The 23115-nt window shown below is 34.2% G+C and overlaps 2 protein-coding genes and 1 long non-coding RNA gene across 7 annotated transcripts; 1 reads left to right on the top strand and 2 right to left on the bottom strand.

Moving 5' to 3' along the window:
- Positions 1–3187: 3187 nt before the first annotated feature.
- Positions 3188–6975, bottom strand: LOC125211123 (uncharacterized). Of its 5 annotated transcripts, XM_089066554.1 has the most exons (4): positions 6528–6805; positions 6050–6094; positions 3976–5845; positions 3188–3869 (listed from the first exon to the last, which is right to left on the bottom strand). In XM_089066554.1, exons 3-4 carry the CDS (start codon positions 5818–5820, stop codon positions 3543–3545), a joined length of 2172 nt encoding a protein of 723 aa, XP_088922680.1. In that variant the 5' UTR covers positions 5821–5845; positions 6050–6094; positions 6528–6805; the 3' UTR covers positions 3188–3542. The 5 variants fall into 5 exon arrangements, with proteins under 5 accessions (XP_088922680.1, XP_047966777.1, XP_047966780.1 ...); XM_048110820.2 differs by lacking the exons at positions 6050–6094; positions 6528–6805 and adding an exon at positions 6823–6975; XM_048110823.2 differs by lacking the exon at positions 6050–6094.
- A 2528-nt stretch (positions 6976–9503) lies between these two features.
- On the top strand, positions 9504–10148 carry LOC125217013 (uncharacterized). Its single transcript, XR_007175547.2, has 2 exons — positions 9504–9909; positions 9990–10148. It is a non-coding gene; the product is annotated as an uncharacterized LOC125217013 (long non-coding RNA).
- A 3342-nt stretch (positions 10149–13490) lies between these two features.
- On the bottom strand, positions 13491–14213 carry LOC148930992 (uncharacterized). The gene has a single exon (XM_089066679.1). It carries the CDS (start codon positions 14211–14213, stop codon positions 13491–13493), a length of 723 nt encoding a protein of 240 aa, XP_088922805.1.
- Between the last annotated feature and the right edge of the window lie 8902 nt (positions 14214–23115).

Genomic DNA, 23115 nt, shown 5'->3' with positions numbered 1-23115 from the left:
ATTGCATGTTTTGTGCCACATAGCAGCACTAGATTGGATGTACGTTGTGACTCTAAATAAGGGGGCACCCTAGTGCTCCCCTATATATATATATATATATATATGGTTTTGATCTATGAAGACCTGATTTAAATACAGAAACGCAGAACCATATCATACGTAGGGCATTTGTAGGTCATAGTTAGTTTATTTTTAGGTCATGCTAACAAAGCATGACCTAAAATGATCTTAATATGACATAAACCCAAATATTATAATATGGCCTAAAACTACTTTATTATGACCTTCCGTATTTTGGATTAATTATTGACCATTAGATCATCTAATCCTAGGGCCAAGATTTGGGCTGCATTTCTGGATTTAAACACATACTTGTTTTGATCATCTCCCTATATATATATATATATATATATATATATATATATAGGGGAGTGTTATATTGCTAACTCAATGCTTAATTGCTAACTATAACTCAATAATAGCCATTAGATATTCAAATTAAAGGCCTAGATCATCAACCACGAAATGTCAATACGATCAACAAAAACGTCAATAAGGCTATAGGATTAATTCTAATAAATATCAATAGGGGTATTAATGTCAAGTTAGTTATAACTAACTTTTAAAAGAAATCTCAAAATTTTAAATTCATATAACATATATCAAATTAAAGATAATTTTATAAGGATTCCAACGATATACTACATGCATATGTTCCGACGTCAAAATTTAATTTAATTTTTTTTTTTTTTTTGAATTTTCGTATTTTTTACGTACAGATTTATGTCAATACACCTTACATAATTTGTCAATATTATGCTTGTAAAATGTTAATATGAAATTGTGTTGACATTATTATGTCTTCGTGTTGATGTATTTCATACACTGTATTGATATTATATTTCTAAACCCTAAATTTGATACTTGCTATTATCTTTTTAATATTAAAAAATGAAAAACGAAATTACACATGGCAAATTGTAGACCACAAGATTTTTAAAATCTTATGGTCTTAAATTAGTTGTAGTTAGCAACTAAGGGATGAGTTAGCAATTGATCACTCCCATATATATATATATATATAGGGTTGCGTTAGTGTGCTAACTAATTTACGGTAATAACTAATAACTTTCAATTCTATGTGTTAAAATTATCAACACAAAGACATAATTATATCAATACAACATAAAAATTTTAAATATCAATACAAAGACATAAGTTTATCAACACAAGAATATTGATAAATTTATGTCTTTGTGTTGATATTTTTAACACACTAAATTGATATTAGTTATTACTATAAATTAGTTAGTATTTGATCACACACCTATATATATATATATATAGGGATGCGTTAAAATGACAACACTCTTAAAATGACACTGTGACACCACGCTAGACTGCAATATTATGTATGCTAGACTAGGGCTGGGGAAAAATACCGAAATACCGAAAAACCGGTCTTATCGTACCGAAAAAATATCGAAAATACCGTTTTTTTGGTATACCGTGACTTTCGGTATGGTATGATACCTTACCGAAAGATTGCGGTAAGGTAACGATATGAATTTTCAAATACCGCGGTATACCGCTGCATATCGAAATTCGGTATATACCTTAGTTTACGGTATATACCGTAAATTAAGGTATATACCACAATAATATAAACACAATTGTATATAAAATATATTTTATATATTTTTAAATTATAAATCTATTGTGAAATATAAATATAATTATGAATAAATTATATTTAATTTATTTTTAAAATTATAAATTATAAATAATATTTTAAAAACTCTAATTTTCTATTTTAATTGATGTTGAAAGTCAGGTATACCGCAAAAATAAGGTATACCGAACTTCGGTACGGTATACCGAAAATGAGGTACGGTATCGGTATGAAATTTGTCATACCGAATATAAGGTATACCGAAGTTCGGTATACCGAAAACTTTGGTAAGGTAAAGGTATGACTTTTTCGCATACCGTATTTTCGGTAAGGTATACCTTACCTACCCACCCCTATGCTAGACTGCAATAGTATAAACGCTACACTGCAATCTATAAATTGCAGTCTAGCGTATTGGATATTGCAGTCGGGAAAAATTGCAGTCTAGTGTGTTGGATATTGCAGTCGGGAAAAATTGCAGTCTAGTGTATTGGATATTGCAGTCCGTGAAAATTTATCCTTGAACAATTTTTATGATTTCCACATGGCAGCTTATTATTCGTCCACATGTACAAATGATTGGCTAGGAATGGTGGTATGGTGTTAATTTAAGAGATGTTGTCATTTTAACACAATCATATATATATATATATATAGGGGAGCACTAGGGCGCATCCTTAATTAGAGTGCTAACATACATCCAACCACGTGCTGCCATGTGGCACGAAAAATGCAATATTGTATATAGAAAAATGCAATACACATTTGTGAAGTTGTTCATGCATTTCCACATATTGCATTTTAGTTATAGGAAAATTGCATTTTTAATTGTTAAGTTTTGCATTTTCACAAAATTGCATTTTATATTGTTAAGTTTTGCATTTTCACATATATAAATGCAATCCGTACAGATATAAAATGCAAATTAAACAGTCAATATCGAAAATGCAATCTGTCGAAATTCATATTGCATTTTTCTGTATATAATATTGCATTTTTCGTGCCACGTGGCAGCACGTGATTGGATGTACGTTAGCACTTTAAAATTAGTTAGCATATTAGTAAATCTCCCGGGTTTTGATCTATGAAGACCAGATTTAAATACAGAAACGCAGAACGCGGTCATACGTAGGACATTTTTAGGTCATAGTTAGTTTAGTTTTAGGTCATGCTAACAAAACATGACCTAAAATGATCTTAACATGACATAAACCCAAATCTTATAATATGACCTAAAACTGCTTAATTATGACCTTCCGTATTTTTGGTTAATTATTGACCATTAGATCATCTAATCCTAGGGCCAAGATTTAGGCTGCATTTTTGGATTTAAACACATGCTTATTTTGATCATCTCCCTCCCTATATATATATATATTATATATATGAGACAATAGCACTTTGATTGTAAGAGATAATGAGCTATAAAAAGAAGGGATTAAAAACGTTGAACAAACTATTTTCTAATACATTATCTAAGAAAGAGCTATGGAATGACAAAAAAAGAAAGAAAGATGAGAAACTAAGAGGGGTGTTTCATTTATTGCATAGGTACATACAAATGAGGTAAGGTGGGCAACATAAAAAATTTCTCTCCTACTTAACCTTCTTGAAAAAAACTTCCCTTCACCACTAAACTACAACATTATAATTTAACCAAAGAATACAAATGACTCAAAATTTAACTCCTACTTTGCTCCCTCTCTATTCTCTACCAATATAAACAGTATTGTATATTTTTTGGAAAATTTTATCTATAAAAGGACTCTAATTTTAACCAGGAGATGTATTTTTCCCATCTTCAATGCAACCACAGATCCATTGAGGTGAACTTCTCCACGTTTATTCGTCTCGTGGCTGTTGCACGAGCCTATACACGAGAAATTGGAGAGAACGGTGGATTCAGCACGAAGGATGGCAAGGCATCTTCCATCTTGCCAGACTTGAACTTCTCCTCCTCTGATATTGTGTCGATGAGATGTTTCATCTCCTCTTCCGCGAATACCCTCAGAGAGTCACTCTGCAGCATTTGCTCACTCCTCTCCCGTCCAGCACCGGTGGAGGCTTCTGCAGCATGCAGAAGAGCAACACAGATGGAGAATGCTTGCAGAGAGGACAACTGTGCATGGAAATCAACAACGTATTTCCCATCCTCGATCGCCCTCATTGTGAAAGCCGGTTCTTTATCTTTCCTTCCCTGCACACATTTAGGCATAACCAAAGCATCACAACCATTGCTAAGAAACAACTCTTTCTTCAAAAACCAACGTTTCAACGACAGAATTTTCATAAATTAAGGTTACCTGAATAAAAAGTTGTGGTGAATGGTGAGTGTCAAAGAGGGGCTGGCCCTCGGAAATCTGAAGATTAGGGTCCCCACATACGTTGAGGGGGCATGCCATGTCCCATCCACCACAATCACACCCTCCACCTAGCTTCCATCTATCAAGCAATGGCGTAGGGCCACGGCTTGGAGTACTTGGCAAGCTGTGATTTCCTGCTGGGATCACAACGTGCAGCTTCCCGGGATTTGAAGTGTTGGTTGAGGCCTTGTCATGCTCCTGCTCAAGCTGACAAAGATCTAGCAAGTTCAAGAGTGGCTTGTCCATCTGCCTATCCCCACTCTTGAATTTGAGACTCTCTCTCTTCTCAAATGGAACTTGCATAATGATCGCTGCGATTTCTAGCCCTGGATGCAGTTCAGTTGCTGCCACGGGTTGAGAAGATTCACAGTGACCACTGTCGCGTGAATTCTTGGATTTCCTTGTCTTGGCCGGTGTTTCATGCTTCTCGCCATCACACCAGGATGATACCTCATCAGAAACTATGGGTGGTTTAGTGAGGTCGGGCGAGCAGCAAGAGCTATCTTGGGAGGAAACACTCTTTCTCAAATGGGAAACGTCGTGCAACACAAACTCTGTGACCATAGAATCGTTATAAGCTCCAGCACCTTTCAGTTCCGTACATGTATAGCATGATACTAGCATTTGCCCGACCATAGATGATTCTTTGCTGTTTTCTCTCAATCCCCAAGCATTAGAACTACTCCTCCTTCTGTGATGAAGCGAGTGGAACGTGTAGGCCCAAGATAGAGGGTTATCCACCTTGCACATCTTTGCAACGTAGACATCTTCTGGTGAATTCACTGAGAACTCGAAGAACAGCATCCCTTGCTTCCATTCCATCTTGAGAAGGCCTCGAAGGTGTGCGGGAGTGGACGGGGGAAGTGAGTTTTGAACACCTTTCTTTTGAAGCTGAGGGCTTTTTCCAACTCCAACACTGTGCGCCTTGTCTGATAAATCATTCAACGTTTCGTTGGGATTCACACCAATGTCCCTCTTGATAACTGCCTCAGACCTAGTTTCCTTGGCACAATGCAAAGGACTTCTATGAGATTTGGATTTATCAAAATGATCAAACATTTTTAGGACAGGATGAAGCCGGCCCCTCGGACTGCTGGCTTTTGAGCCATCAGTATCTGAATTAGCAGGCGAATGAGGCAAAGCCAATTTCGCAGATAATGACTTGTGCAGATTGCCAACTGCCTTATCCCTCCCTTGACAACTCTTATCATCATCCGTTTTATCAACTTCAAATTCAGATTGCTTCTTGCTTTTACACGAGGACGAAGACTTCTTTAAGGGTATTCTTTCATGAATAGGATCTAAAGACCGATGTACTGAGCTCCGAGAGTGCAACTCTAGCCGGTTCTTACAAGAGGAGCTACTAGTACTTTGTTCGGAGAGGGGCATGCCCCGTTCTACTAAGGGACTTTCTTCATCCAAACTACATAAGGAATCAATTATTCCAACAGAGAATGCAGATGAACTCCCTCTTGAAAACTCAATCTTTTTCCTTGGAACAACATCATCATTTCTCCTCAGCAATCCCACTTCTTTGGAGCTCTGATAAACTGAGCCTCGCTTCAGCAGTTGATGTCGACCTTCCCGAGGGATTTTTGGGGCATCTCTACACGATGCACTACGGTAACGGTTAAACCCAATCTCAGTGAACTCTTCATTGAGGCTGAGCAGCTCATTCCCACACTTGAGCTTACTACTCGATTTCCTAGAACGACGTCGTGGAGCTGGAAGCACGGTAGTAGGACTCCCATCCACAACACAATATTTGTCGAAGTCTAATTCCATAGTCACTCATTCATAGATCCTAATCCTGCAAAGCCACATTCACAAACTTGGATTGAACAACAAATGGAAAATACCAACAATCATAAATCAAGAATTCTGCCACAAAATGTCAATAATGCATCTGGGAATGTAGAATTATCACAAAATAATTCACTTCCCCAACCATACAGTTTTTATCTTTTCTGACAAGGTAAGACAAAACAGGCAACAGAGAGAAGCATGGCTTAACTGCTATCAGCAGCTCGTCTCCTCCAAAGCTATCCCATTTCTTTTACTAAAAAATAATCAGAGATGAGATCTCCGAAAACAACATTTCAAATAAGAAGCGAATCAAATACAACTAAAATCGAATTCTGAACCCCTCCATTTTTTTTGAAGTGGAAAACCACAAAAGCTACTAACAAACTTAAAGCAAAGAATCAAACATTTGCGGATCTCAAGATCTCACTCCACAATGTCAAATTAGTGCAAACCTTAAAGATCCAATTTTTAAGACGCATTATCTTTTCAAGAAGTTTTAAACCCATCAAAGATCCAATTTTTAACCCTCGACAAATCTAAAACTTTCTAATAGGGGAACAAAATCTTACCATTCATGACTTTGGAACTGATAATTAAGGAACTAAACAAAAGCACCATTACTATAAACTTGCATATTATACCCAATAAAGAGATAAAAAAAATTTCCAAGAAAAAAAAGACCATACCCCACTTGAGATCTCAAAGCATTGAAGCTATAGAAAAACCCAAAGAAAGATGCTGTCTCATACATTCACAGAAGATAATGTAAAAAGCATCATTTGTTTAGCAACTTCGATACAAGAGTAGAGTTGTAGATATCAGCTTTCACCAGTGAAATTTTTTATTTCTATTAAGTTTTGCCAAAGAATCAAGAAAAATTAGTGTAAATGGTGAATTCAGAAGAATCAATTAGAGCCACTGAAGTAGCCCACCAACAGTAAAGTTAAATGATAGGCACAAAAAAAAAGTGAGCATGCATGCCTTTGTTTGTAGATGAAGGGATCTCTCTCTCTCTCTATACTCGAATCACATGAACAGTTCAACATGGAGGGACATTACACAGAGCTGCAGAAGCCCAATTTAACTGTCCACTTCAAAAGCCAATTTCTTTGACTCACCATTTGTGTGTTTGTGAGTGAGTGATTTTGTGTGACCATTTTTTGACGTTGCTTTTTAGGACACTGTTTTTTAGTACCTGCAATATTGGTACCCTGTAAAGACGGAAATGCCCTTGTAGAACATCTATTTTTGTCTTCACTCAGGGGTACTTTGGGGTTTCTGGTACTAGCTGGGGGCGTGGTCACAATAATTAAATGGGGAATCAATGGTATTGGGAAACGCAGATTAAAATTTATTTAATTAATGCCACTTATCGGTAATTAATGGTTTGATTAAAATATTGGAATGGAATCCCTCTTCCTACATTTATGTTCACCTTAATTTACAATATTAGTTGTATGATTCAATGTGCCTTGATTTGTTGAAGTTACTTAACTGACCTCGGTCTTTGAATTTGGCTTTTGTTTCCATACAAAAGATGCTCTTTCAAAATATTCGAACCGCCTTCCAAAATCACTTAATTAGGTTACTAAATTACTAGTTCGATTTGGAGTAAAAATTGGTTGGAATATATTTTCAAGTGTTTTACAAATCAATTACTATAATTAATAAAAGAAAAAAAGGAAAAAAAAATACATACCATATAATAATATGTTTAGACCACTGAATTTTTATTCTTCGATCACCAAAAACGTTTTCCGAAATCGATTAATCTTTAAATAGTACTCCAGTTTTTTTTTATATATTAATGCATACAATTATTCATTACACGTCGTCCCACACAAAACTACAGAAATATTTATCAATATTTGTTAAACTTAAACACCATGAACAAAAATCAAAGTATATCTACATGATGAAAGAGCAAAAAAACGATTATAAAAATTGATAAATGGAGTATCTATTATAGTTAAGGTTTCATATTTAACTTTTCTTTATCCTTGTGCATTTAATGGTTTATTTGAATGCTCATTATGAGGTGGAGTGTGAAGCTATAGTTAGAAAGGAGAAGTTTAAAATCCATTGAATCATAGTTAGATCAAACATTGATTATGAAAACGACAGTTGGTATGCAGAGTTGGGAAGAACGGTAGAAAAGTATTCATTTTCCTTTGATTCGTTTTGTAGGTCGAGATTTTAGCGTACCATCTTACTTGTTTTAATTAATGAAAGCGGCCCACTTCAAATTCAAGAGTTTGAAGGAGTAGTAGTTATACAATTTGGTGCAGGAAATTTCCGAATTGCAAACGTTGAGGTCAAGGTTTATTTCGAGGGGGAAGATTTCGTACGTACGAAGGAAGAAAGATGATCGACAACAAAGAGTAGCAACTTGATGCATGATGGGGATGAGCTATAAGCATTTAAATGTATTAACTGTCAAGAGGATACATGAGTTATCACCTCTACCAAACATGCCATTAGTTGTTAGTAGTTAGGAAGTTAACTAGCTAGCTTAATGTAAATGAATGGGGACGTGCATATGAATTTTAAAATATATTTTGTATACGCATGTTACACAATCAATAAATGAAAATATATTACATTTCTATATCCCATCCTCTCTCTTTTACTCTTGGCAATATTTTCTATAAACTTAAAATTTAGTTGAAAAAATCATAAATTTAGGCTTTGCAGTGGATATTCTACAAATTTCCCAAATTCGTGTGAAATTCACTTCACCACAAGAATATATTTTGTGTGACCAAATTTTTAATTCTTGAAAATTGCCAAATTTCAACCAGAAGCTTGTGATGTTAAATATCAATATTTAGAGGAAAGGCCAAAACTGGTCCTGAACATATGGACATTTTATGATTTTGGTCCTAAACTTTATCTTTTGGATTTTTTGGTCCTGCACATTTCAAATCCGATCACAATTGGTCATCCGTCAATAGTTCTGCTAATTTTATAACAATCAACGTATTTAGAGCACTCCCAATGGTCCGGCTAAAAACTCCCTTATTTCTCCCTAACTCCTGCCACATCAGCGCCACATCAGCACCAAAATTTATCCGCAGTTTTTAGCCAACTGCTCCAATGGTTTCTCCCTTATTTCTCCATAACTCAACATTTCATTTTTACATCATTACTAATTTAATTGTTTTATTTTTGTATATAATAAAGCTAGCTAATTTATAAGACAAGACAAATAATAGTAATAAAGTTCGTTGTATTAAACACGAGTAAAAAATTACAACGACGAAAATTTAAAAAAAAAGAATGAGGATGAGGAGAGAATGAAGAGAGAAAAGGGATGAGGATGGGGAGAGAATGAAGAGAAGGTGTGTATTTATAGGGGGGAAAAATTTAAAAAAAAAAAAAAAAAAAAAAAAAAAAAAAAAAAAAACTTTTTTATCACCGGATTATCGCGCACAGTGGTCGGCGAATTAACGCCGAATTATCGCCGAATTCTCCCCAACACCCGGCGATAATCCGACGATAATCGGCGATTTTTCGCCGGATTTAACGCCGACCCATTGGGAGTGCTCTTAACTCAATTTTGACCAAATTAGACTTTGAATTTTGATTTTTAATCACTAATTAAAACCTTAATTATTTTAATGATAATACCAAATAAAATAAAACTCAAATTTCTCAAAAGCTCAGTCATGGCTACCACTCTTCTCGTCGGACCTCCGGAGATCTATTACTACTATCAACAACCACCCAAATTCGTAATAGATCCGGAAATCGACGGTGACGCCGAATTCTGGATGGGGACCCACGACTCGGGCCCCTCAACTGTTGTGCCCAACTGCCAAATTCGGAGTTCTGGTGTGGAGATGGAGGGCGGCTTCAAGCGGGATCGCTCCAATGTAGTGAGTTTGAAGGATTGATTCAGCAGAACCCTGTCGTGCTTGGGGATAAGGTCTTCCAAAAATGGGGTCCCAATCTCCCCTTTCTCTTCAAGTAGTGTTTGAAATCTGTGCGCTTTTTTAACTGATTTTTAGTCCTTATCCTCCGAAAAGGAAATCCACTCACTTGCTGATGGCATCAAGATCTGATTTGGTGACTTGTCTAGTTCATTTTTGTTAAATCTGTTAGAAAACAAGCGTTTCCATTTGTAATAAAATGAATGTTGCTTTTAGGTACTTTCAGTTTCAAAGACTCTGTCTATACAAGCTCATCCAGATAAGAGTTTAGCTGCAATCCTACATAAGCAACGGCCGCAAGTGTCGGCGGAGGCGGAGGAAGGGGCGAATTTGTGTGGTTGTTGATAGTAGTAATAGATCTCAGGTTTTGAGAAATTGTTTGAGAAATTTGAGTTTTATTTTATTTGGTATTTTATATGATATATCATTAAAATAATTAAGAGTTTAATTAGTAACTTATAAATCAGAATTAAAAGTTTAATTTGGTCAAAATTGAGTTAAAAACGTTGACGGTTATAAAATTAACGGAATTATTGACGGAGGACCAATTGTGATCCAATTTGAAATGTGCAGGACCAAAAAATCCAAAAGATAAAGTTTAGGACCAAAATTATAAAATGGTCATATGTTCAGGATTAGTTTTGGCCTTTACTCCAATATTTATTATTGTTGTTGTTACTATTAGTATTATTATTATTACGTTGTTTGTTGTTGTTATTATTTTGAAACCGAATTGGTATGCCAGCAATTCAATCATACTTAAGTGCGCAACAATGCATTATATCAGCACAATATTGAACTATACTTCGGCACAACAATAAATTATATTTCCGATGGGGTTGGTATGCAGCGCAAGCGCTCACATAAATCGATTATATAATAATCCTAATCTATTTAGCAGATTATTTAGACAAATTCTATTCGCGCAATAATCACATGTATCATGCTCATAACTCAAATAAATCATGTTTTAAATTAATCAAAACCTAAAACATGCTTTTCTACGGTTTAGCTATTTTACCTTGATGATTCTCCAAAGAATCGAAGATAGCTAGCGTCTTCTGCACATGAAAATCTTTAGTACAAAACCACGGATCTTCTGTCTGGTTTCCGAATTGTAAACTGATATCAGGGTGGGCTAATCTCACCAGTATACTAGGACTTAAATAAAGAAGACGGAAAACCAATCCCTTGAAGAAGAGGAAAAATCGCCCCTTATCTATGTAGAGAGGGGGTTGAAATTTTGGAAGAAAATAATGTGTTTTTTCTGTCTCCTTTATTCTCCTATTTATAATAAGTCACATATTGGGCTCAGATAGGGATCTACGAAGGTTTTGGATATGGGCTCCTCCAATTAGCTTTTTACTAATTAAATTAAACCCAATTTAATATAAGCTTATAATTGGAATATTACGAGCAGCCACTACAGAAGTAATATTGCACTCCCCATCCAAATCCGAAATTATAAGTACTCTGGGTTTCCATTACTTGATATTTATTTGCCGCGCTTAAGATAGAAACATCCATTAATTAATTATTGTCTGCTATGGAATTAATTAATTAATATCTTATTTATTCCAAGAGTGGACTCAACAAGGAATTCTTATTTATTCTTCATAGAGTAATCAAACTCCAACTAGCTAGGTTCCGAATAATAAAACCTTATTTCAAGCTCCTCTTGAGGATGTTATCAAACGAGACTCACCTCGCGCATGATTCTACATAATAGCAATCTTAGCAGCGCTAGATATTAATCACCACTACCAAATATACCAGGCTTATTGGGTTGCGAAAAACCTGCACCATTTGGTAAGTCAAAGTAGTGCATAATCAATACCGTATGCTCAATGCTAACGTACATTGATTAAGAAACAATAATTTACAAGACCTCGTCTTTAAGTAGATAGCATAAAGACATGTCTCGTTGTTAGATTCAATTCAGTGCTATACCACACCAACGTCATTTTATTTCAGTAAGGCTTAGAAATAATCGGACTGACATTGCAATCTTTCACGATAGGTAGTCTAAGCCGATCTAGGTTGTGAAATTCTTCTTTTTCTTTGTTCAGAACTGACCGTGTTACCTTAAAGTGAACGACGCCCACAACCGGTCTACTAAAACAAAGACTTAGACTTTGTTAAGTTACTTATACATTTAAACATGTAATAAACATCCATTAAATGTAAAACATAACAACATTATGACAAAAATAATCTGTTTATTCCTTAAGAAAATAAAATAAGAGTTTTAACAGTATTCAATCATTCGAAAGGTGATTTCTAGTATACAAACTCTAACAATTCCATCATATCACTGGATCATACTTGAGCACAAATTCATAGTTCATCACATATGATTGTCTTGAAATATGATACAATGTAAGTTAAAGATACTTATATAATCCAATTTTTTCATGCATATTTCTTTCATAGAGAGAGAGAGGGAGATGATCAAAATAAGTATGCACTTAAATCCAGAAATGCAGCCTAAATCTTGGTCCTATGATTAAATGGTCTAATGGTCAATAATTAACCAAAAACATGGAAGGTCATAATATATGCTTTTTTAGAAGTCTAATAAAATTATTTTAAGTTGTACTCCATATTAATTTATAATTTTAATTGAGAAAGTTATATGAAATTAAAAGTTTTGAAATATATAAAGAGAAAAATGAATATGTAATCATATTTAAAGTTTTGTCACAAGTTAAATGATTGTGTATTATTCTTAGTTATGCAATCACAAATTATTTATACATAAATAAAGGGGTGCGTTAAAATGACAACACCTCTTAAAGTGACATTATGACATCACGTAGCCTGCAATATTACAAACGCTACATTGCAATAGTATAAACGCTACACTGCAATCTATATATTGCAGTCTAGCGTAATGGATATTGCAGACGGACAAAAATTGCAGTCTGGCGTATTGGATATTGTAGACCGAGAAAATTTACCCTTGAGCGTTTTTTTATGATTGCCACATGCCAGCTGATTTTTCGTCCAAGTGTACAAATAATTGGCTAGGAATGATGGTACGGTGTCACTTCAAGAGATATTGTCATTTTAACACAAACCCATAAATATAATTTTATATATTAAATGAATAAATCCTAGTTAACAATCACAAATTATTTATACATAAATATATTCTTATCAGTTGAGAAATGAGAAGATTTGTATATGTAGAGATTTGTCATTTGAGTAACTATTATGTGAAGAAATGCAAACAAGTCCGTGTGTTTGCTTTGTAATTTTGGCCATTCTCATTTCTCTGATACGGTTTATTTTAGAATATTACTACTATAATGCATAAAATAACCAAAAAGCCTCCAATTTAAAAATCAAATTTCCAGCAATTTTGGGTGAAAGCTGGAAGGATGATCAATCTAATGCCGACGCAAAGTGTACGTACTTCCAATATCCTTTCTAACCGAAGAATTGACATTTTAGTTTTTCTAATAAAAATTTTTTTGATAAAAATAGGCTCAAACCAAAAGATGGTGAGCAAGAGTTCAACAAAACCACCTAAACAAAAAACAAACCTACCAAGACCAATGAAAAAAACTAAGCACCAACAAAAATCAAAAACAAAAACAAACAAACGACCAAAGCTCACACCACCTCAGCTCACACCAAAGCAAAAGCCCCCAAGCAACCAAGCAAGCAAGGCCAACAAAGCATTACATCAAACCGAGGGCAAGACGAACCTCATTAGTGGTCTTTGATTGCAACCTTAGCCTTATGTTTGATGTCAGTCCATCTTCTAACCCGGCTCAGCTCCTCATAAATTTGTTCGGGTAAAAAAGGAAACTCTGAACACCATCCCTTAGGCCACGAACCTAGTCTCCACAACAAGAGTCTCTTCTCAGTTTCCCAGCTTGGGACAATCTTCTCGAAAGCAATTTTGTTCCTCAGCCACCAAAAGGACCATGTTGTCACATAGAAGAGGGAGCACCACAACTTTTTATCAAATTTGATGAAAGGAGCGTCCATCCAGGTGAGGAAGCACGAGATCGGGTCTATGGGAAAACATAGAGATAAATTCCAGCAGTTGCAGCAGAAATACCACAGCCTACTAGAACACCTGCATCCGAAAATGACATGATCAACAGTCTCTGGCTCTTCTTTGCAAAAGACACACAAGTTATCTTCAATCTCAGGGAGCCCAAATCTGAATAATCTCTCCTTCGTGTTGAGCCGTCCTTGGAGAATAAACCACACTAGGAGTTGTGCACGTGGGGGGCAACTTTCCTCCATGCTAGTCTTCCATGACCAACCCGGTTGCTCACGATCCCGCTCAAGCGGGTAACTCTCATTGAGGGAAGTGTGATCCACGGCTAAGTATAGGCTCTCGACCAATTCTTCCTCCCAGGCAAACAATCTTCTTCTCCACATAAACTTCCACACCCATTTATTATTCTCCCATAGCCCCATGTCTCCAATGAAGTCATTCTGTTGTGTAGAAATAAAAAAGAGCCTAGGAAAGATCTTCTTCAGAATGTCCCCCCCCCCGGACCAGTTATCATGCCAGAACCTAGTGGATGCCCCATTGCCAACTTTTAATTGGATCCCTTTTTTTGCTACATCTTGCACTTCCTTGTCAAACATGGAGAAATCTTGTAACTGTTTCCATATGCTACTAGAATTCCTTTCTCTGCTACATCGTGCACTTCATTTCCTCTTGTTCTTGTCGTGGATGGAGCTCACAATCTTTTTCCATAGGGGTTGTTCGCCATCTGCGAATTTCCACCACCACTTGAATAATAAGGCAACGTTCCTGATATGAATATTTCCCACCCCAAGACCCCCTTGATCAATTGGCCTCTGAATAACACTCCAAGCAATTAAGCAACCTCCTTTAGATCCAACCTCCTTTGCCCAAAAGAACCTCCTCTGCAATTGTATAATCCGTCTGGCCACACTCCTTGGCAATTAAAAAGGCTAAGATAGTACATCGGAAGGTTATTGAGGACCGCCTTAACAAGAACCAACCTGCTAGCTCTAGATAATGTGTTTGCCTTCCACAATGCAAGTCGCTTCTCCACTTTATCAAGGATAGGTTTCCAGGTTTGACTCTTCCTCGGATCAGCACCCAATGGGATGCCCAGATATGTGACTGGCAACTTAGCGACTCCACAGCTCAATGAGGTCGAGATGTCTTCAATCCATTCTTCGTCACAACCCAAAGGGATCAGCACAGATTTTTCATAATTGATTCTAAGACCCGTCATTAGAGCAAAACCCGAAGTAGCTTTCGATAATTTTCAGGGATCACCTTACTCGCGAGGCTAAAGATAATTGTGTCATCTGCGAATTGACTAATTAGGCCTTAGACTTGTATCGTCTCACCTTTGCGGTATCTAAACAAAAAAATATCATTAGTGGTACTTAAACTTGTAGTTACGCACGTTTGAAGGGTTTTTGCACAATTTCTGGACAATTTTAATCCTGTAATCCTTTGAGGGGTGAAGTAAAAATTCGTCCATGCACTTACTTTCTATCCTGTAAACCTTTGAGGGGTGAAGTAAAAATTCGTCCATTCACTTACTTTCTCTGTCAACTCTATAAATTTTATGGAAGTTTTATTAATTTTTTTATAGAGTTAAATCGTTTCTCATTTTTTTTTGTCTCAGTTTTAATTTCATTCTGGTTTATTCAGTTTTTATGTTATACTCCCTCTATATAGGTGTAAAGATAATTGGCTAGGATTTATTAATTTTACACTTCTTTATTTTTAGATTTTTAATACTCCCTCTGTCCCTAAAAAGTATGAATAATTTTCTTTTTAGTCCGTCCCTGAAAAATATGAACATTCTAGTTTTAAAAAGTCTTTTCTCTCTAAAGAGGTGAGACTCATTATCCTCTAACAATACTTTAATTCTCTTTTTCTCTATCTCTCTTTTACTTTACCAATTAGGCATTAAAGCTCGTGTTAAACTAAATGTTCATACTTTTCAGGATGGAGAGGGTAGATAATTAATTATTAGTGTTAATCACTTCATAATTTGTATCTGCTTTTCATAATTTTCATGATTCATTATAAAGAAGACATTGTTTTATCTATATATTGCGAGAAAAAAAAAACCATGGATTAGAGAAGTTGCCCGTGAAGCTCATCACGAAGCATGTGGTGATGTAGAGCACCAGCATGGTAGCGATGGCGCCCTAGCTCGCGATCGACCGGCATTTCCCCTCATTCGTCACGATCGGCGACAGGAACTGGAATATGAGGACGAACTCGGTGGGAACGAGGTTGGAGAGGTGCGTCGTCCCCTTTCCGCAACCTTCGGCGGCGTTGGCTTCAGCAGCTTTTTAAGGCCGCCGCTTGAGTGGAGCTTCTGAATTTTTCATTTTTTATTTATTTTAGGATTTGGATTTGATTAATTAATTCATGGTTAATGGGTGATGAATAGTGTGGGGGATTTATTTAAAAAAAGGTTTTTTTTTATAAATGAAAATGTATATATAGAAAGTAAGTGTATGTACGAATTTGCTCATCACCAATTTCCACATATTAGGGAAAACAATCACAAATAAGTAATCTAGTATGTTTTTCCAAAACATAATATACTGAAATTTCGCACAATTAGTGCACTACAATTATGCTCTAACTAATCGATAAAATTATAGTTTGTATTTAATTTTTTTGACCATATTCGAAACATGTCCCTCAATAGTCGACACATACAATATGACCAACTTGTTTTATAGTTGGAGGACACATGCATGAAACTAGTGATCAAAACCTTTAAAACACACTTGATAATATCTGACGACCACTATTAACTGATTAAAAATTTTATCAAATGTGTAGATATTTCTATTTTCAGGTTTGTGCTAATCCAGAAATAATTTCTAGAAGTCATACATAGAACTAGGCCCTTTAGAGCAATGGCGGATTCAGGAATTAAAAATCGTGGGGTCGAACGAAAAATAAATATAATAATATTTAGATATATATTTTTAATAAAAATACATTACAAATTAAATAAGTATATCTATCTTATAATTGGCTCTTAAATGTACGATACAAAATATTCACATCAAAACTATTAATATATTTTCATAATCCGAGATCAACTTTAATTTCTTTTTCATCAATTTCAATCTTGTCTGAATTATCATCAACTATCCCACGTTCTTCTAGTCGTTATGGTTCTTATTTAACATTAGCTAGAACAACTAATAGAAACTCAAGGTCTTTTTAGGAAATTTAATCCATTAATATAAAATGAAGGTAATTAAATTAATAATAAAAAATATATTGATCATATTTATTAAAATCAGAGGAAAATATAATTGCTATAATAAAATAAAAGTAAAAGAATGATAAAACATGATTAAAGAGGTGAAACCAAATTTCAAAATAATAATAATGTTAGTAATATAAAAATAATTTGTTTATCGTTATGTTTGATTTTTCAAAATCAAATCACACCATAAAAAATGTGGAACCAAATTTCAAAAACTAATATTTTACTTAAAAATCCAAAAATATGTTATCATGACCAAATTATTAAGTACTGTAATTTATAAATGATGCTACATAAAATAAATATAGTCCGAGTATAATTTTTTTAATGTTGTTAACATTAATTAAGTATATATAATGATAATTAGATAATTTACCCTTTTTTACTCATCAATCTTTCCACATATTTTAACGGAAAACGTGGATTAAATTATTAGGCATATTCTAATTATTCAATACTAAAATTAATTGTACAATGCACAAGCCCAACTGAAGTCTTTCTTCCCCAATTAGCCATCTCTCATTTTTCACAGATTCACCGCAGACATCACGAGCCATGGCGCCGTGACTGGATCTGGCAGCGAGTCAAGAACAAAATTCTAGAGGCCGTGGGGTCCGGACCCATTGGGAGGAATTTTCTGGCTGTTCTCCGGGGACGGCGATGGGGTCGGCCAACCCCACTCGACCCCACCTCCCTCCGCCGCCACTTTAGAGCATCCACATCCATGCTCTTTCAAGAGCATGGATTTTATTCATTTTTTACTCCCTGCTCTTCCGTAAGAGTACAACACCCACAGCCATGCTCTTCCACAAAAGCATTCTCAAAGGTCCAGCCGTTCTATTATTCAATTTAAACACTTCAATTACTAAAAACATTTTCACAATATTAAAAATATCCGATACTATTACAAATTACTAAAAATTAAAAATTATATAATTAAAATCCTAAAAATTGAGATTGAGAGAGTTGTTTGGTGTAGTGTGATTTTTTGTGTTTGAAATTGGGGTGTCTTATTGATAAAAGTATGAATTTTAGGGTAAAAATAATAATAAAAATACACCATCTGTCCCACTTTAGGAGTCTCGATTTATCATTTTTGGATTATTCCATAAATGGTATTAGCCCCACATTCCACTAACCTTTTTCCACTCACATTTTATTACTCCCTCCGTCCCAGAAAGATTGTCCCATTTCCTTTTTCACACTCGTTTCCCAAAAATAATAATAAATAGTTAAAGTAGAGAGCGAGTAAAGTAAAAGAAAGAATAATGTAGAGAATAGTCTTACCTACGTTATTCTTTATCTTATTTTACTCTCTTTCAACTTTATCTATTTATTATTATTTTTGCAAAACGAGTGCAAAAAATGAACTGGGAATCTTTCTGGGACGAAGGGAGTATAAAAATAAGTATAAAAAAGTAGGACCCACATTCCACTATCTTTTTTCACCAACTTTCCTTTACATTTCTTAAAGCTCATGTCGAACTCAACCGAGACTCCTAAAGTGGGACGAAGGGAGTAAATTAAAAGTTTGAAAAAACGGATATATTTTATTGGAAAGTGGGAAAATATTTTTTTTTATTAAATCTGAATTTTTTAGATTTTTTTGAATTTTTTTAAAAAATAATAATAAAAAATGATAAAACAACTGTTAGAGTTTAGTATACTGAAAGCATCTTTCGAATGCTTGTATATGTAATAACTCTTCTATCCATTTTTACCATTTAATGAGAAAGAATATTTTGTTACAGTGTGTTTTGCTTATGGGTTACTTATGTATTTATGAAATGTTGAAATGTGTTTTCCATTTAAATACATAGTTTAAGCAAAATGAGTCTAAGTCTTCTGCAGAGTAGACAAGTTGTGAGCAGCGTTCACAGTAGGTAACTTGTCGGTTCTTGCAGAAGGAAAATTGTTTCACAACCTAGATATGCTTTAACTACCTATCGTAAAAGGTTGTGACGTCAGTCAGAAAGTTTCCTTACCTAAGGAAATGAACGACATCGGTGTGGTATAGCACTGAAAGGATCAGTGAGATAAGTCTTTCTTGGCTATTTACTGAAAGACGAGGTCTCGGTGATTGTCATTTCTTAATCATTGTTGACATAACATTGAGCATACGATCTTAATTGAAAACTACTTTGACTTATCAAATGTTCGTTGCCCAAGAATCCTAAGAGATTGGGTAGTGATCATTAATGTCTAAGTGGTGCTAGTATTGTTATTGCAACGAATCGTGTGCTAGGAGAGACCAGTCTGATAATATTCTCAAGAGGTGTTTAGAAAAATATTTTATTATTCAGAAAACTAGCCAATTGGAATTTATTCCATGAATAATAAATAATGTTTCTAAACTAGACCACTCTTGGAAAAAGAAATTAATTAATAAAAGTCAGATAGCAGACTTGATATTAATTAATGGATATTTATATCTTTAACACGGGAAATAATTTAATTAAAGAGGAAGTCCTAGAATACTCGCAATGTCGGTTTGGACAAGCAGTCAATATTATATCTATAGTGGATGGTAATAATATTTAAGTTTGGGCATGAATTAAATTAGTTTTAATTTAATTAGTGAAAGCCTGAATTGTGGCCCAATCCAATCCTCCACAGATCCCTGGTCTGGCCTAAAAATAAGTAACATAATATAAAAGGGAGAAGAAGAGAAGACATACGGTAGATTAATTATATTTTTCATTCTCTGCGTTTTGAGATAGTAGGAAAAAACTGTGAATTAGGGTTCATCTCCCTAGAGTTTTCTGTCTTCAATTCTTCTCCAACTTTTGAGGATTTGACGAGCTTTGTCCACACAAAGGTCAAATTCAAGTTAAAGGGAACATATAAGAAGATCCATGGTAGAGTTTGAATTGAAGAAAGTCATAGAATTCAACTCTTGAATTATTACGGTATGATTTTATTAATTGCATATATTCAGTATGATCTGTGATTATATGCTTATGAACATGTTTCTAGTTTACAATCTGAAAAAACATGTTTAGATGTAAATATTTCAATCAAACTAAATAGATTTCCGCTGCAAAACCAACAAGAGCATGCCACGTCAGCTGCTCGTGCTCTTGCCGTCGGCAAGAGCACCGATGCAGATGCTCTTAGAGTTGGCACGGGTTTTATTGCGTAATTTGATAAAGTAAGAGAGAAGGTGAAAAAATAGTTGAAATTATGTAGTAGATGGTGGGGCTCATATAGATGATAAAATAAAAGAGAAGGAAAAAAGGTTGTCATAAGATGATATTTATCATTTCAAATGTTTCAAAACCAATACCCTTTTGTAGTAGCCACATAGAAATATGAAATTGTATCCATAATGAGGATAATAAAATAAAATGAAAACAAAATAAAACCTAAGTTTAGAGTGAACTAAACACTATTAACTCTTAACATCTTCTTCTCAAAGATGATGAAAGTACAACTCGTGGTTCTCTCTTAATTATTAGGTCAAGGATACAAGTCATCATGGTGTAGATGGATAACTATTATTTTTTCTTTTTATAAAAAAATGGCAAATTGCCTATAAAGTCTTGAACTTTGAACATAGTTTAGTTTTTCCCATTAACTTTAAATGTTGCATGAAAAGTCATGAACCTTATTTCCTACCCGACCCAACCCAATAGATTCTCAACACAAACGTATCCTACGTGACATGCCGGAAGCGTAACTTGGTAAATGACAAATATAGGGTTCAATTCAAATTGTGGAATTAATGCTACTTTTATGTAGAATTCGATTTGAATGTTTATGTCGATTTGTATGCTGAATTCGATTTGTATGTTTTCATTTGTTATACTTGTATGTCTGTGATAGTCCAACGTCAGAGATTGCAAAGATAGAAGAGAAATAATCAGAATTAGTAGAGTTTTGCCAAGTCACGCATTCGGCGCGCCACGTAGGATAAGTAATTGTGTCGGAAATCTATCGGATCGGGTCAGATGGGAAATTTACACAGTTTGGTAAGTTTAGGGATGTCAATATAGCCCGCAACCCGTGGGCCGACCCGAATAGCCCGCCAAATTTATAGGGTTATGGCTGAAAATTTCTAGCCCGATAAAATTACAGCCCGACTAGCCCGCACCCGATTAGCCCGCAACCCGTTAGGGCCAGACCCGAAAATCCGATGGGCTGGCCCGAAAACCCGATAAAATTTCTATCGTTCTATTTGTTTGACTCTAACTCGACACTTCATTAGTTATTTTATGATATAGACAACTAAAAAATTAACTTTCAATTTTATATATTAAATATATAAATTATATATTAAATTTTTATTAACATAATAATAGATATATAAATTAGAAACTTCAAATTCACTAAAAAATATATTTAAATTTCTAAAAGATGCTTTAAAATTTCTTGATGTTTATGTTTTATTTTGCATAAATCTCAAATATTAGTATATGATGGTGTTTATATTTGAGTTTAAGCATATATCTCAAATATATCATAATTAAATATTTTACATTTTATAAATATAATTAATTTTCACCATTATTTATTAGATTGATCGCATGTTAATTTTATCGATAGCAACCCGATTAGCCCGCTGGGCTAGCCCGAAAACCGAGCTTCTAGGGTTAGGGTTGAACTTTGATAACCCGAAGAAAATCACAACCCGATTAGCCCGCACCCGATTGACCCGCAACCCGAATAGGGTTGGCCCGAAACCCGGTGGGCTGGCCCGATTGACATCCCTACGGTAAGTTCATGACTTTTTATGCAACATTTAAAGTTCACGGAAAAAACCAAACTATATTGAAAGTTCATGACTTTACAGACAATTTGCCCAAAATAAATCATCTTCTTCCCAACCAACTTAATATCAACTTTGCTTTCGTGATCTAAGTGTGCCATAAACTGAATACACAACACACACACACTAGTTTCTTTAATTTGAAATTTATTAAAAATATCAAAATTGACAATAAAACAATGAAACCTACTATTTACAAATTTTTTTGGGAAACCCTAGAAACTCAAGTAGATAAAAAAAAAACTACAAAAATTAAAATAAAATTCGAAAAAACTGATAAATGTCGATTTCGACTCTCAAAGGTGTTAGGTGGCCAAAATCCAGTGTACGTCATGCAAAAACGATGAGTTTGACTCGTCAACCAGTCACAATTTCAAAGTATTTATCGATTAACTCTAATTCGACGATTTCCTTCTCAAAATACGTTTTTGTGTAAACCTTATTTCTAGGTGTTACAATTATCTTAAAATAATATTATCCTTAAAATTTATATGATTCAAAACCTAGAATAATTGGCATTCCAACTCTAGTAAAGTGGGGTATGTTACATTTGAACTTAAATAATTTAAATAAAGGAAAAACAAATAAATTTGAGCAAAATTTTAATCTTTTTAGGGCAAATAGACAAAAAATATCATAAAAATTGGTCTATCCTACAAATTTCTAAAATTGCTAATTCTATCTGAATTTTGACATTTTACTCAATTGTCTCATAGTCTATGATTTGAGGAAATTATGTATTGCTTTTGGCAAACGAAAAATATCATGCGAACAAAATATTCGGTTATTTAAACAACTTCATTAAATATTTTTAGTCAATTATGTCTTTAATTTTTACATATGTGTATGCATTACATTGATAAATTCAAAAACGTAACATGATGAAATTTTTTGCTATGGGAAAATTGAGAAAAATATCATTTATGATATAATTGTTCATTTTTTAAAATTGCAGAGATAGACCGCAATTTGAACAAACTTCACGTTTTTTTTGCCATTTTGCCAATTATTATTATTATTATTATTATTATTATTATTATTATTATTATTATTATTATTATTATTATTATTATTATTATTATTATTATTATTACCAAGTCATGATCCATTGTAATCTGTCCCCAAAATTTATGCTCTTCTTACTATTTATAGAAACTTTTTTTTTTGTCAGATATTACTATTACACTACTAATGGTTGGTCTCACTATCATTAACACCATTTTTTCTTATACTTTACTAATTTAGTAATAAAATTCATATCTTTCCCAAAGTCTTTATTTTTGAAGGACAGGTTGGTCTCACTATCATTAACACC

This window comes from Salvia hispanica, chromosome 3, assembly GCF_029641045.1.
Source record: "Salvia hispanica isolate PSC_SH4W2 chromosome 3, Shi_PSC_v1, whole genome shotgun sequence".
Lineage (NCBI taxonomy): Eukaryota > Viridiplantae > Streptophyta > Magnoliopsida > Lamiales > Lamiaceae > Salvia > Salvia hispanica.
Note: the sequence above shows the minus strand (reverse complement) of the source record. Positions and strands in the feature narration are given on the sequence as shown.